Source organism: Lissotriton vulgaris, chromosome 8 (assembly GCF_964263255.1).
Source record: "Lissotriton vulgaris chromosome 8, aLisVul1.2, whole genome shotgun sequence".
NCBI classification, from domain to species: domain Eukaryota; kingdom Metazoa; phylum Chordata; class Amphibia; order Caudata; family Salamandridae; genus Lissotriton; species Lissotriton vulgaris.
The window spans coordinates 8497257-8512478 of record NC_141696.1 but is presented as its reverse complement, the minus strand read 5'-3'; the positions used below and the strand labels follow the sequence as shown (position 1 = coordinate 8512478).

General features: G+C 45.6%; 1 protein-coding gene across 1 annotated transcript in view; it reads right to left on the bottom strand.

Annotated features, from left to right (window-relative positions):
* Positions 1-15222, bottom strand: part of LOC147693216 (NACHT, LRR and PYD domains-containing protein 3-like) — a 566590-nt gene that overhangs the window by 44324 nt on the left and 507044 nt on the right. The window contains exon 5 of the mRNA XM_086933610.1: positions 6401-6574. Within this exon, the coding sequence (XP_086789736.1) occupies positions 6401-6574 (174 nt within the window). The remainder of the gene's footprint in view (positions 1-6400; positions 6575-15222) is intronic.

Sequence of the window (15222 nt, the reverse complement as noted above, 5' to 3'; positions counted from 1 at the left end):
TCCCCGGTAGCTTGTTTCCTTTCCGGTGAAAGAATTGGCTTGGTAGTTTGGTCTGCCCTGTTCCCATGATGCACTGGGCCAGGGACAGACTTATTTGCATATAGCCAGGTTCTGAACTGGGATGTTGCAGTGAGCTAAAAAACGGTGATGGAACAAGCCCTGATCTCTTGACTGGGTAGGAGTGTTCTGCATCAATTCGGAATACTCTGTCCATCACCACCCCCTTTACTGTATCGTTTTGGCCACCATAAGCGTGGAAGGGTATACTCGGATGCGAGTCCCTTGCTCACTGCACCATCAGGATTCAAGCAAGCCGGGCCGAAGACGGCTGTAATGCCAGAAACCGGTCCCCGGAAGCTTGTTTCCTTTCCGGTGAAAGAATTGGCTTGGTAGTTTGGTCTGCCCTGTTACCATGATGCACTGGGCCAGGGACAGACTAATTTGCATATAGCCAGGTTCTGAACTGGGATGGTGCAGTGAGCTAAAAAACGGTGATGGATCAAGCCCTGATCTCTTGACTGGGTAGGAGTGTTCTGCATTAATTCGGAATACTCTGTCCATCACCACCCCCTTTACTGTATCGTTTTGGCCACCATAAGCGTGGAAGGGTATACTCGAATGCGAGTCCCTTGCTCACTGCACCATCAGGATTCAAGCAAGCCGGGCCGAAGACGGCTGTAATGCCAGAAACCGGTCCCCGGAAGCTTGTTTCCTTTCCGGTAAAAGAATTGGCTTGGTAGTTTGGTCTGCCCTGTTCCCATGATGCACTGGGCCAGGGACAGACTAATTTGCATATAGCCAGGTTCTGAACTGGGATGGTGCAGTGAGCTAAAAAACGGTGATGGATCAAGCCCTGATCTCTTGACTGGGTAGGAGTGTTCTGCATTAATTCGGAATACTCTGTCCATCACCACCCCCTTTACTGTATCGTCTTGTGCGCCACCAGCAGGATGTCATTCGGGGGTTGACTCTCCCCTTCACCCTGACCCCATTGATCATCCCTATGACAGTAGCTCCAGTATTGGTATAAGTCTAACTGAAATAAAGGGAGCCCTAGCAAAAATAGCCCCAGGCAAAGCACAAGGTCTGGATAAGATCCCCGGGGAACTTTTCCGCAGCGAGCCAGCTGTCTGGGCCCCATACTTCTATTTAATGCTATATTGCAGGGTATGAGGATTCCCTCTAGCTGGCTGGGTGCAGAAATAATTCCAATCTTTAAAAAAGGCTCACCACTCCTGCCAACCAATTATAGGCCAATCAGCCTGATCGATATTTCCCCAAAAATCTTTGCGCGCATCCTGCTGCTCAGGCTACAAAATTGGATGGAAGAACAGAAGATCCTGTGCCCCTTACAGGCCGGATTCAGGGAAAAACTATCCACCTTGGATCAAGTACTCAGATTACAGCTGCTGTACTGGAAAACCGTGTGTCTGGAGGGTGGCAGTCTCTTCCTAGTATTCTTGGACCTGACGTCAGCTTTCGATCTGGTTCCAAGAGAAAAACTGTGGACAGTCCTCCATGAGCTGGGGGTTCCTGAATATTTAACCCATCTCATCGAACGGCTTCATGAGGACAATTTCGCGCAAATTAGGTTTGGCAAGGATGGAGTGCTTCCTGCTCCCATCCCGATTCAGCGCGGTGTCTGCCAGGGATGTGTCCTTGCCCCCACTCTTTTTAGTTTATATATCAATGGCCTCGTAGATTGTCTCCTGGTTGAAAAAGACCTAGATGCACCCAAGTTAGCCTCTCCTCTGATTTCGGCAATGATGTTTGCCGATGATACTTTACTAGTATCTAAAACACCCATGGGGCTTCAGAGAATTCTAAATAAGTTTGAAGTTTTCTGCAGAGAAAGAGGGTTAGAAATTAACCTGCAGAAAACCAAATTCATGGCATTTAATAGTTCTAAGAGAACACGCCCCAATCCACTAATATATGGCAACCCCTTTGAAAGAGTTTCTTCCTTTATTTTCCTGGGGATTACCATTAGACAAAATGGATTGGGAGGCACACATTAAAAAATTATCCCTAACACTGGCTCAATCATCAGGTGGGATCATGAAGGTCCAACCTGAAACCAATTAGCCCAGCTATAGAAATCTATAAGGTGAAAGCCCGGGGAAGGGTACTATACGGGGCTGAATTATAGGGCCATTCTGGTCCCATGAACTTACCACAGGTAGAGAACAACTTCTTAAGGCATTTGTTGAATCTCCCACAGAGTACCCCGTTAACTCCCCTTCGATTAGACTTGGGGCTTATGGCAATATCAGAAGTTCTGAATCTTAAACCTTTAATGTATTGGCGCCATTTGTGGGTAACTCCAGAACTTTCATCTTATAGAGAAGAACTTTTAGAGGTAATGAATCTCCGGGGGGCTGCAAATTAGCCGTGGCTAGTCTACATCAAAAGTACGTTTATTAGCATGGGGCTAAGGGAATTCTGGGCTGACCCCGAGCTTGCCTGCTCCTCAGTATCTAGGAAACAACTAAATATCCACTTTGAGGAGCACAAACTGGCCCAGCTTCATAGCTGCCCACAAATAGGCAAGTTAACCTCAGTATTCCTAGAGGTAAAAGACAGGTACTTATTTGAGCCGGCCCTAGATGTTATTAAACCAGCTGCCGTTGGAAAACTTTAGCTTCAGCATAGGTATGGGGTGTTGCCACTCCGCTGTTTCACTCATAAATGGAAGGGTTCCCAAGCCTCGAATTGTCCGGCTTGTGATAACCCTGATGAGACAGCACTCCACGTGTTCTTCAGCTGCCCTGGTTACTACAAAGCAAGGAAACGTTGGCGGGTGCAGATTTGCGGGAATCTCAGAACTAGACATTGTATGGAGGCGTTCAGAATTCTTAAGCGAGACACACGTATCCCTATTGTTTTTTCAGTTGCAGGCTTTATATTTTCCATGTGGTGCACCCGCAGGCTTTTTCTTAAATCTTCACAACAGGCGATAGAAACCCCCACAATAGAAACTTAACTACTCCATTCTTTAATAAGTGGGGTAGTTTATCTTTCCATGGTTATCCATTGGTACCCTTAAATTTTTAGTTTTAATTTATCTGTTTTGAGGGACAAAATTTAACGTGAGGACTGTGCCGACATTTGTAATATAAGATTGTGGTCATCTTTTTATGAACTTTTTTAGAATAGATTTATTTATTTATTACTTGCGCTATGCACTTTCCGTAGATGAATTCTTGTTTACAGCTCAGTACAACCCTATGAGATATGATTAGTTGTCCTCCATTTTAGGACATAGAACACCGAAATAGGCATGTGAACTTTTGTATTTTTATTGTATGATATTAATGTATATATCGATATGCATTTAATCCTCATTTTTTATATCAATGTGCAAATGTATTATGAGGGTATTTTACTATTATTTCACTTTTTCCTTCTTTTTTTCTCTCGTTCTAAAAATTCACGTGTACGTATTTTGACTGTACTTTAGAGGTCACACTGACCGAAATAAAGTTTGATGATGATGATGATCTCAGAGACCTACACACATTTTGCCTCACAGACCTACTCACATTCTGTCTCACAGACCTACTCACATTCTGTCTCACAGACCTACTCACATTCTGTCTCACAGACATACTCACATACTGTCTCACAGACCTACTCACATTCTGTCTCACAGACCTACTCACATTTTGCCTCACAGAGCTATACACATTCTGTCTAACAGATCTACTTGTATTCTGTCTCAGACCTACATGCATTCTGTCTAACAGACCTACTCACTTTTTGCCTCACAGACATGCACTTATTCTATCTCATAGACATACCAATATTGTTTCACAGACCTACATACATTCTGTCCCACAGAACTAGACATATTCTATCTCACATACCTACTCACATTCTGCCGTTCAGACCTACTCACATTGTGCCTCAAAGACCTACCCACATTCTGTCTCACTGGCATGCACACATTCTATTTCACAGCCCTTATATTCTGTCTCACAGACCTACACACATTCTGTCGCACAATCCTACCTACATGCATTCGGTCTCACAGACCTGCATGCATTCAGTCTCACAGACCTGCATGCATTTAGTCTCACAGACCTGCATGCATTCGGTCTCACAGACCTGCATGCATTCGGTCTCAGACCTTTATGCATTCGGTCTCAGAGACCTACCCACTCTGTCTCACAGACCTCCCCACATTCTCTCTCACAGACTTACACACATTTTGCCTCACAGACCTACACGTATTCTGTCTGACAAACATACCTGCACACAGTCTGTTTCACAGGCCTACACACATCCTATCTCACAGGCCTACTCACAATCTGTCTCATAGACCTACCCACGTTTTGCCTCACAAAGCTACACACATTCTGTCTAACAGACCTACTTGCATTCTATCTCACTGACCTACACACATTCTGTCTCACAGATCTTCTCGCATTCTGCCTCACAGACATGCACTCATTCTGTCTCACAGACCTACTCACATTCAGTCTCACAGACCTAAACACATTCTGTCTCAAAGACCTACGCACATTCTGCATCACAGACCTACTCATATTCTGCATCACAGACCTACTCGCATTCTGCCCTACTCATTCTATCTCACAGACCCCCCCACATTCTTTCTCACTGACATGCACACAATCTGTCTCACAGACCCACATTATTTCTCACAGACATACCAACATTCTGTCTCATAGACCTACACACAATCTGTCTCACAGATGTACACATATTCTATCTAACAGACATACTCACCTTCTGTGTCACAGACCTACTCACATTCTGCCTCACAGACCCACCCACAATCTGTCTCACAGACATGCACACATTCTGTTTCAGAGACCCACTCACAATCTGTATCACTGACATGCAAAAAATCTGTCTCACAGACACATAGGAATTCTGTCTTACAGACCCATGCACATATGTCTCACAGACTCCTCACATGTTCCTCATCACAGAAATGCACACATTCGTTCTAAAAATCCCGCACAAGTTCTGTCACAAACATACCCACATTCTGTCTCACAGGCCACACACATTCTGTCTCACATACATACCCACAGTCTGTTTTGCAGACTTTACACACATTCGGTCTCACAGACCTACACACATTTGGTCTCACAGAGCTACCCACATGCTGTCTCACAGACCTACACACAATTTGTATCCTATACCTACACAGATTCTTTCTCACAGACATACCTACTTTCTGTCTCACAGACCTACACACATTCACTCTCACAGACCTACCCACATCCGGTCTCACAGACCTACAATTTGTCTCAAATACCTACATATATTTTGTCACAGACTTATCCACATTCTGTCTCATAGAACTATACACAGTCCGTTTCATATACCTATACATTCTGTAACACAGATCTACATGCATTTTATCTCACAGACCTACTCAACATTCTGTCTCACAGACCTATACACATTTTTCCTCACAGACCTACAGGCATTCTGTCTAACAGACCTACTTGCATTCTGTGTCACAGACCTACACACATCCTATCTCACAGGTTTACTCACCTTCTGTTTCACAGACCCACCCATATTCTCTCATTGACATGCTCACAAACTCTCACAAACCCACAGAAATTCTGTCTCATGGACCCCCAAACATTCTGTCTCACAGACCCCCCCTATGTTCTGTCTCACAGACATACCCACATTCTGTTTCATAGACCTACCCACATTCTGTTTCACAGACCTACCCACATTGTCTAACAGACCTACCCACATCCTGCCTCACAGACCTACCCACATTTTGCCTCACAGACCTACAAACATTCTGTCTAACAGACCTACAAACATTCTGTCTAACAGACCTACACGCATTCTGCCTCACAGACCTATTCGCATTCTGTCTCACAGACCTACCCACATTTTGCCTCACAGACCTACAAACATTCTGTCTAACAGACCTACAAACATTCTGTCTAACAGACCTGCACACATTCTGTCTCACAGACACCTCCACATTCTATAAAAGACATGCACACAATCTGTATCACAGACCCCCACACATTCTGTCTCAGAGACATGCACACATTCCGTCTAATAGAACTGCATACATTCTGTCTCACAGACCTACACAGTCTGTCCCACAGACCTACACACATTTTGCCTCACAGACCTACAAACATAGTGTCTAACACATGTACTCACATTATGTCTCATAGACCTACATGAATTCTGTTTCACTGACCTACACACATTCTGCCTTACAGATATGCTCGCATTCAGTCTTACAGACATGCACACATTCTGTCTCATAGACCCCCCCACATTCTATCACTGACATGCACACAATATTTCTCACAGACCCATAGATATTCTTATGCTTAATGCTTATTGTAGAAATCAATGACTTGATAAGAGCTGCACCGCTTTGTACCTGAGTGTCTGTAGTTTGCAGCCAGGATGTTTTAGGCCTGCACACAACTTCTTCATTCCAGCGTCTCCCAAATCTCTATTGCCAGCCAGGCTGAGCTCTATGAGACATGTGTTTGTTTTCAGGACAGAGATGAGGTCTTCGCAGCATGAACTGGTGAGGGAGCATTGCTCCAACCTGCAGGACAGAAGAGATATGGAGAGGAATAAAGCAGAGCACAGACAGGGGTGTCACAACTTCAGTTTTACCTTCATTTCCTCCCCATCCTTTACTTACTCCCCTCTAGTGACACATCCCCACCTTACACATCCAACCATGCCCTGTTTATATAGGAATGTCAAGAGGGGATACGGTAAGCGGTTTCCTAGTTAGGGCAAGATGGCGGCCGCTTAGGAGTCTGACAGCAGTACTAGCTGGCAGTGGTGGGCTGTTTATTTTGTATAAGACCCGTTTACGGATGAAGAACTTCTCTATTTAGGATTCCACGGGACCCCGCCCCTGCCTCTGATGCTGTACTCCTGTAAACCTCTGTGGACATCGAGCCAGAGCAGTGCCGCAAATAATCAGGCATTGCATTGAAGATTACCTGGTGCGGCTGCTTCAACGGCTTGCGAGAGGGAGTCTGGTGTTGGCTCCGAAGGTGGCGACGAGTGCAGCGGTGACTAAGGCAGCAGCGGCCGCTCCCAAGGCTCATTGTGAGACCGCGATGGACCCGGCGGCTCCAGAAAGCTCCCGTGGCCGTCCGCATCAGATGCTCTCGCCAGACCTGCCGGCGCTCAGGAGAGGAAGAGGCAGAGTAACCTCCAAGAACCGCCCATCTGGTCCCTCAGTAGCGGAGCTGCTGCAACGGACTAAGAAACCGTCTGTGGGTTTAGAGGCAGGAGCATTGGTTGTAATCATCAAGAATAGTACTGGGAAAGTCGGGGTCCGGACCCGCGATAAGGAGTCGAGTCCGGTAACTACCCGGGTGGAGACACAGGGTGACCCCGATGGACTGAGCACAGAGGACAGCAATCCGAGTCACGGCGCTGGAGATAAGGGAAACAAAATGGTCAGTGTAGTACTCTCGGATGAAAGTACTGCCGCTCTAACAGGCATTGCTTCATTAGACCCCCCTGAGCATTCGGATACTGTAGCGGAAACAGAGGACTGTGATACTGGCAATAAGGGCAATATTGGCAGCAAAGGGAATGGGACTACTGATAAGCAAATGGTCGGACCATTCTGGGATCAGGAGGAGGAAGAGGAGAATCAGAGCAGAAGGTGGCCCATGATCTCTGTGCCAGAAAGTAATAAATATTATGAATATTAGATTCGGACCCCGAGGATAGTGAGGAGGACCGCCCCATAACATCCAAAAAATCCTTGGTGCAAAGTGGTACGCAGAACAGAGGGAGGAAAGACCTGAAATGGGACTATTCTTCGGCCACTCCACTTTCATGTACTTCCTCAAGTAAATTACCGGTGGTGACTGATGGAACCCCCCCGATGCAGGATATAATATGAGGAAAATTGAATTTTATATGGCCTAGTATGTCCCCTATCGTGTACCCAACGTTCCATGTATGTGCATGAACCCCATGCATTCCCCTCCATGGCCGAGAATGAAGACGCATATGCATTTGCGTCCAACGTCAACATGTCATCTACCAGATCCACCATGAATGGATCGATAATTCAGTCTTTAAACATGCCATGCCAACGTCTTTACATGGTATCCTTTTAGCATCGAGAAATGCACGTTTTCCTGGCTTAGCCGAGCTAGGCCCTGATTTCTGTTTCCGAACCACTTCTGCCTCTGAAAAGCTGCCGTTTAGGTATGCATCCCTGACCTCTGCCTTACTTCCTGCCAAGCGAAGCGGTGCCTGGCTCAGCCTGGCCTGCCTGCCAAGACAGTATTTTGCCTACAGTTATCTGTCCAGCCTCCTCGAAAACACATTCCAGTCTAGTGATATAGGTAAACATATTCCCGGCTACAGAGCAAAGGGCCCGGCCTTCCTGTCTCCATGCAAGTAATTTACTGCTCCCGTTGCCATAGTAGGCCCATGGCCCCGCGCATTGCACCAAGACACGTATGCACCCACTAGCATTCAGTGATGAATAGCCTCTGTCCGAGAGACCTTTTACTCCAGATAATACATCCTCCAAACACTAGATATCAGATATGTTATAGGTCCAGGTCGTTCTGACATCCCAGACTTCTGTCTCCTCTACTAGTACTAAAGTCAAGCCCCAGTTCTCCCCAGTTACACGAAAATCTCACGTCATACTAGTTGCGTGCGCATCTACGCATCTGTACATCTATGCCAAAGTTCCTGCTGAATCTGCAGATTTCCTCTATGCATCCACCCACCTATGACACTTTCTGTGACGTCCACATCACACACCTCCGTGTACGCCTATTACACGCCTTCTTTTCACGCCCATAAGTTCTTATCTTCTTCTTTTCACTTGTTACGCCTCCTGTATTCAATGCAATTATACCGTTTTACTATATATATTGTGTGCTGTCAATAAAATGTTGAATATCCCTTCCTGAACCTTAGTGGTGATGGAACCCGATGTCCCTTGGCTCGAGCCAATGAATTAAAGCCCGTATGACTCAGATACCACGGACTCTGCCTCTAATTTTTATTGAGATTGAGCTATCATTTAATGTATAGAAAAATAGTCCGGTAAATTTTATTTACCACATAATCTGGCGCCCGAATAGGGACCCCTCCCCTTCCCCATGCGCCGCCGATGTACGCAGGCCCCTGACCCCTTCTGCGGCTGTGACGGACGTCTGCGCGCACCTGCGGGTTTTCCTGCTATCTCCCTCAGGCCGACGGAGGAGACGGAGATTGTGGTCCGGCATCCAGACGAGGCGGTGAGGAATGCGGAGAGTCCCGACCAGAGCCCAAGCCGAGAGAGCAAGGTCCGAGGTATCCAGAGGCCCACCTATTCCGAAGCGCATGCGTAGTGCGTAGCAGTAACCAGACGTCGTAGCAGTCCAGTCCAGTCCAGTATCAAGTTTCCGAGGCCTTCAAGTTTTGCTTCCCGGTGAGTACCGTTGCTGGGCACGCATCAAGACGGGTTCATTAATTTGTGCCCGGTCAAGACGGGTCTGGGTACACAGACCCGGTCGAGACGTGTTCACTTCGGTGAATACGGTATGAGGTGTCTCTTTATGGGACCGGTATGTTCTGTACTGTTTAAGCAGTGCATCTAGTATTTCAAGTATTCTAGTATTGTTTCTCGAGATTTCCAGTATTGTGTTTTTCAATGTACTAGACAGTATCTGTTTGAAATGTTTTAATGTGTTTGATGTCGTGGTATGAATGATTGTTTGCAATTCATTACTGTGTTTATTGTGTTCACGTTCAAGTAAAAGTAATCATGCCTCTGTTCTCGAAATTACGTCAGATAGGAACTAGGAAAGGGATACTCGAGGAAGCAGTTCCTGTCCCGCCTAGGGACACTCCAGGACATTTTATGTACCACAAGCACTGCTTAGATGCCATACTGTACTTAGACTTATGGGTGGACTACACCAAGAATCTGGACGAGAAATATAGATGGCCTGTTTCAGGAACATGGGATGCTGAGTGCATCATGAGAGTAGAGGAAGCATTATGGAAAAAGAAAGCCAGACAATCCCAGAAAGATGCCATAGAATTATGGCGTAAAGAAGCGCATAAAAGAACAGAGAAAGAATTTAGGAAAGCAGAGAAAAGTAGGGAAGCTTCAGAAAAAGCCCAAGAAAAAGAATTACTAGAAGAAGGTGAACGAGTCAGAGCAGAACAGTTAGATCGACAAAGAAATGCCCTTATTAAAGGCATGTATCCCCTTCTCGCCGAGGGCCTGCCTACGGCGACCCCGGAAGTACCCTGTAATTTGCCGCCACCATTGGTCCCGACTAAGCTACGTCATAAACCGACCGCAGCTGACATTTTCCTTTCTTCCTACTTAGACGATACTGTCCCAGCATATGTAAATACAAATCATCCTCCCCCGCCTGCTCAACCTGCTCAACCTGTCGATAATACGATTCCTGTCACTGTTCCCCCTGTTACTGTTTCCCCTGTCACGGGCCCTGGCAATCCGTTCACCCAGCCCGTTCCCCAGGTTCAGCCCCAGGTCCAGCTTACTTCACCTGTACCTACTTTGCCAGTCACGACACCGCCAACGACATCGCACCCAGTATTAGCTGACGATCACGTTTCAGGAGGGGCAGTAGGAGGTATTCCTGTCACCCCGCCTCAAGTTAAGCGAACCACGCTCAGAGAAGCAGCATTGCAACGTATGCCTAAAGTAACTACCTATGCAGCCCTTAAACAGTTCCTTACTGATTGCAGATATGATCCAGTACCAGGCAAAGACAATATGATATTATTTTCCATACGTCTAAGACGTGTTACAAACTATCTGACCCTTTTTCCAGACATGAAGGAACATTTAGACAACATATATGATTTTATCAGAACGGGGGAAAGATCGGAAAGTATACACGAGGCCATGGCACACAGGAAAGTGGAGACTCAAAGTATGATTTTACAGTTTTTGATAAATTGTTTGATAAGGGAATAAGATCGGCCAGGTTACGACAAAGACGAGATGAAAGCTTTGATAAAATGGAGTGATAACATAGCTGATGGAAAGCATAGTAAACAAGCTTGCATAGAATCCATGTACAGAAAGATTCGTAAAGAAATAATAAGCATTCATGAAAGGGAAAGAGTAACGAGAGAAGCCGAGAAAGAGGATGATGACGTCTCAGATGACGGTAATCTAGACACTGAAGACACAGACAGAATAGCGTACGTAGGTAGGGCAAGACCCTTTGACAGACCCATACGACTAGAATGCAAGAAATCTTTTCTTCCTCCCATACCAGAACAATGTTCTCTTGAACATTTATTCCAAGCCACCGATAAAGTACTGAAATTACGACTAGGTTATAGTGAACTTAGTACCATGCATGAACAGGAATTAGCCCGATCAGCAGTCCAATGGGCTGGTAATTCTAGTATATATCCAGACGACGTAGTGGCACAGACGTTTTTGAATCTTTCCCCAGACGAACAGCGGCTAGTCGGTATGTACATGATCCAGCACCTCATTACACTGTATAAAAGTCAGCATTCTGATCCAGGTCCCCTACAGAATGTATTAGAAGAGTTACTCCTGAATAGATGGAGAGGCCTAGGTACCGATTTGATTAATGTCATTCTAGAACAACGACACAAGTACAGAACGTTCTTGACTCCACATCTCGTTCCTGTTCCACCCCCAGTCAGAAAAGGTTTTTACATAGACAGACAGAATCCCTTACGAGAAGTGCATCCCGTTCAGACAGCGGGAGGTGCGCTCCAACGAGTATTTGTTTACACCCCCTTGACGAAAATAGAACTATTGGAAATGAAAAAGTTAGTGCCTTGTCATGATAAAGACCCAGCTGGGTTTCACCGTGAATTAAAAGACATGCTCCGCATGGGAGAGTACACGTATCCCAATATACTTAAAATGTTAAAAGTCCTGTTGCCTGCGGGTATTTACGAAAAACTTAAAGAAAAAGATTGGGAGGTGGGAGAGAAAAAGATAGACTGGGCAGTATTAGAAAACGAAGAAAATACACGAATTCCAGGTACTGGTCTCGGTGATAAAGCCAAAGCATGCCCGAGTTATTAGTTCAGGTTTTGCCAAGATTACTAACCACGAAAAAGGAAGACTGGGATGCCATCTCAGCCTGCAAACAGAAACAGGATGAAGACACTAGTGATTTTTATTCCAGATTCAAGAAATGTTTCATTATTAACAGTGGCCTGAAAACAAGTAGTGAATCATATCCACATCTTTTTGTGACCAAACTAGTAGAGAATTCTTTACCACAAGTTAAGAATAGAGTACTGAAAGTCGAAAGTACTTGGCAAGCTAACACCCCTTCACAGATGTTACAAATGTTACAGTACCACCAGAACCGAATTAGAGAAGAGCAAGAACACGAGAAAAGACGCATGAAAGACACGAAAATGAAAGTGCTAGTTGCACAATCTGTTCCAGCTGACAGCCAGAAGAGGGGTACTACACAGACCAGTCATTCTGCAGCTCCTGTTAAAGGGACATGCAATTACTGTAAACAGCCAGGTCATTATGTGAATGAATGTGCAGTTCTGAAACACAACATAGCTACAGGCAAGACGAAAGAAAGACCGCGTCCTTCTAGACAGGAACATGTTCCGCAGAACACGCAACATCCCCAGAATGCACAACAGACAGTAGCCGTACCCCAGCCTATAGCTGCCACACAACATGTTACACAGCAAATGTACCAGTATGCACAGTCAGATTATCCAGACTATCAACAGTATTCATGAAACAGCCTAGAGAGGGAAGTTGGTTTGCCTCTTATCGAGGTTCCTGTAGATCAAGAGGGTCCCTATGTACACAGTCAGGTATTAGGGAAAAACAGAAAATTTTTGATTGACACAGGGGCAAGTAGAACTACTATCAGTCATGACGAGGTTCCAGGGGCTCCCCTCTCAGGCTCAAGAAACGTTTCCCTGGGTTTTTCAGGAAAGCCTATTGTTAACGAAGTGTCAAAGCCAGTTTCCCTAGAAGTTGGTCCATTGTCTCGTACTACAGACTTATTACTTACGAAATCATGTCCCGAAAACTTACTTGGTATCAAGACATTGAAAGAACTAGGAGCAGTTATTTGTTGTTCTCCAGAAGGAGTGAGATTGTTTCTACGTGACTTTAAAGGACACTATGTGTTAAGAGATTTTGATCCACGATTGCAGAATGTACCACAGCATTTATGGGCGCAAGGCCCAACTGATGTAGGTTGTATGCATATTACACCATATCGTGTCACTCTGAAACAAGGAATTGTACTGCCCCGAATCCGACAATACAAGTTGCCACCTGAGGCTGTAGCAGCCTTACTGAAAATTATTGACGAGCTCATTGCTCAAGAAGTGGTTGTAGAAACTGACTCCAATGTATGTAATTCTCCTATCATTCCGATTCTTAAACGAACAGACCCAAATGCACCTCCAGTGTACAGACTGGTGATCGACCTTCGAGAACTTAACAAATGTATCATACCCCGGTACCCAGTGGTCCCAGATATTTCTTCCCTATTGACTGCTATTGATTCCGAAGCAGCGTTCTTTACTGTAATTGACCTCAAGAATGCCTTCTTTAGTGTCCCCATTCATCCGGAAAGCCAGTACCTTTTCGGATTCTGTTTAAATGGCCGAAGCTTCAAATTTGCACGTGCACCTCAAGGGTTCACGGAAAGTCCTAGTATTTACAGTCAAGCCCTGAAACGACAACTAGACAGTATTCACATGCCTACTGACACTGCTCTGCTCCAATATGTCGATGACCCATTGATCACTGCCCGAACAGAACGTGACTGTGAACGTGCATCACTGACAGTCCTGTATTTTCTAGCAGAAAAGGGGCATAAGGTTTCCCCTTCGAAGCTACAATTCTGTGTCCAGCAAGTTGTTTACCTTGTCACTTGCTGTCCAAGTGGGGTAGACAGCTAACACCTGACCGCATCCAGTTAATTGCACATCTGCCACAGCCCAAGACACAGAAGGAAGTACGGGTCTTCATAGGCCTCACCTCTTACTGTAGACAATGGATTCCTCAGTACGCATATCTAGCCAAGCCACTCATACAGTTGACAACACAGGAGGCAGCGACATCGACTGTCCTCCCTTGGACTCAGGAACATACACTTGCTTTTGACGCATTGAAGAAAGCCCTATGTCAAGCACCTGTTTTAGCGACACCATGTTACAGCAAACCTTTTACACTTTTTGTCACTGAACGCGAAGGTACAGCATTATCTGTACTCACACAAGATCAGGCAGGTTCAGACAAGCCATGTGCTTATTTTTCTAGTACATTAGATCCAGTAGCCCAGGCTTTGCCTGCGTGCCTCAAGTCAGTTGCAGCAACAGCTCTAGCAATCAGACAAAGCGATTCCATAGTATTAGGACATCCCCTGACAGTACAGGTTCCACACTCCGTGGAAGTTCTTTTAAACCGAACACAGACTCAGCACTTGACCATAGCACGATTGACAGGTTATGAACTGACACTATTTCAGCCACACATAGAAATCAGACGTTGCAATATTTTAAACCCTGCTACACTGTTACCCTCGATTACAGCAGACCCTACACCACATGACTGTGTGGAAGTCATTAACACTATGACGAAGCCAAGACAAGACTTGACAGACATTGCATTACTAGACCCAGACCTGACACTTTATGTAGATGGTTCATGTATGAGAACAAGTACAGGAGAGTTAGTGGCCGCATATGCAGTAACCACTGAAACTGAAGTCATAGAAACACATCATATTGACACCCTGTCTGCCCAAGCAGCAGAGCTCATCGCTCTGACCCAAGCCTGCATTCGAGCTAAGAACCTGAAAGTTAACATATACACAGATTCACGTTATGCATTCGGAGTCGTTCACGACTTCGGAGTCCTCTGGCAAGAACGAGGTTTCATGACCTCCCACGGTGCCAAGATACAGCATGGTCCCCTCATTCAAGCTCTGTTAGAAGCAATACACTTGCCTACAGCCATAGCCATCATGAAGTGCAAAGCACATACGAAAGTCACCGACGTCATTTCCCAGGGTAACGACCTGGCAGATCGAACAGCCAAGCTTACAGCTCAGACATATACAGACATTCCAGCTGACACGACAAAGACAGTAGTTCCATCACTGACGCATTGCATGACAGTCAGGGATCCCACACAAGATGTACTAGACATACAGACACATGCTATTCCAGACGAAATCAAGAAAT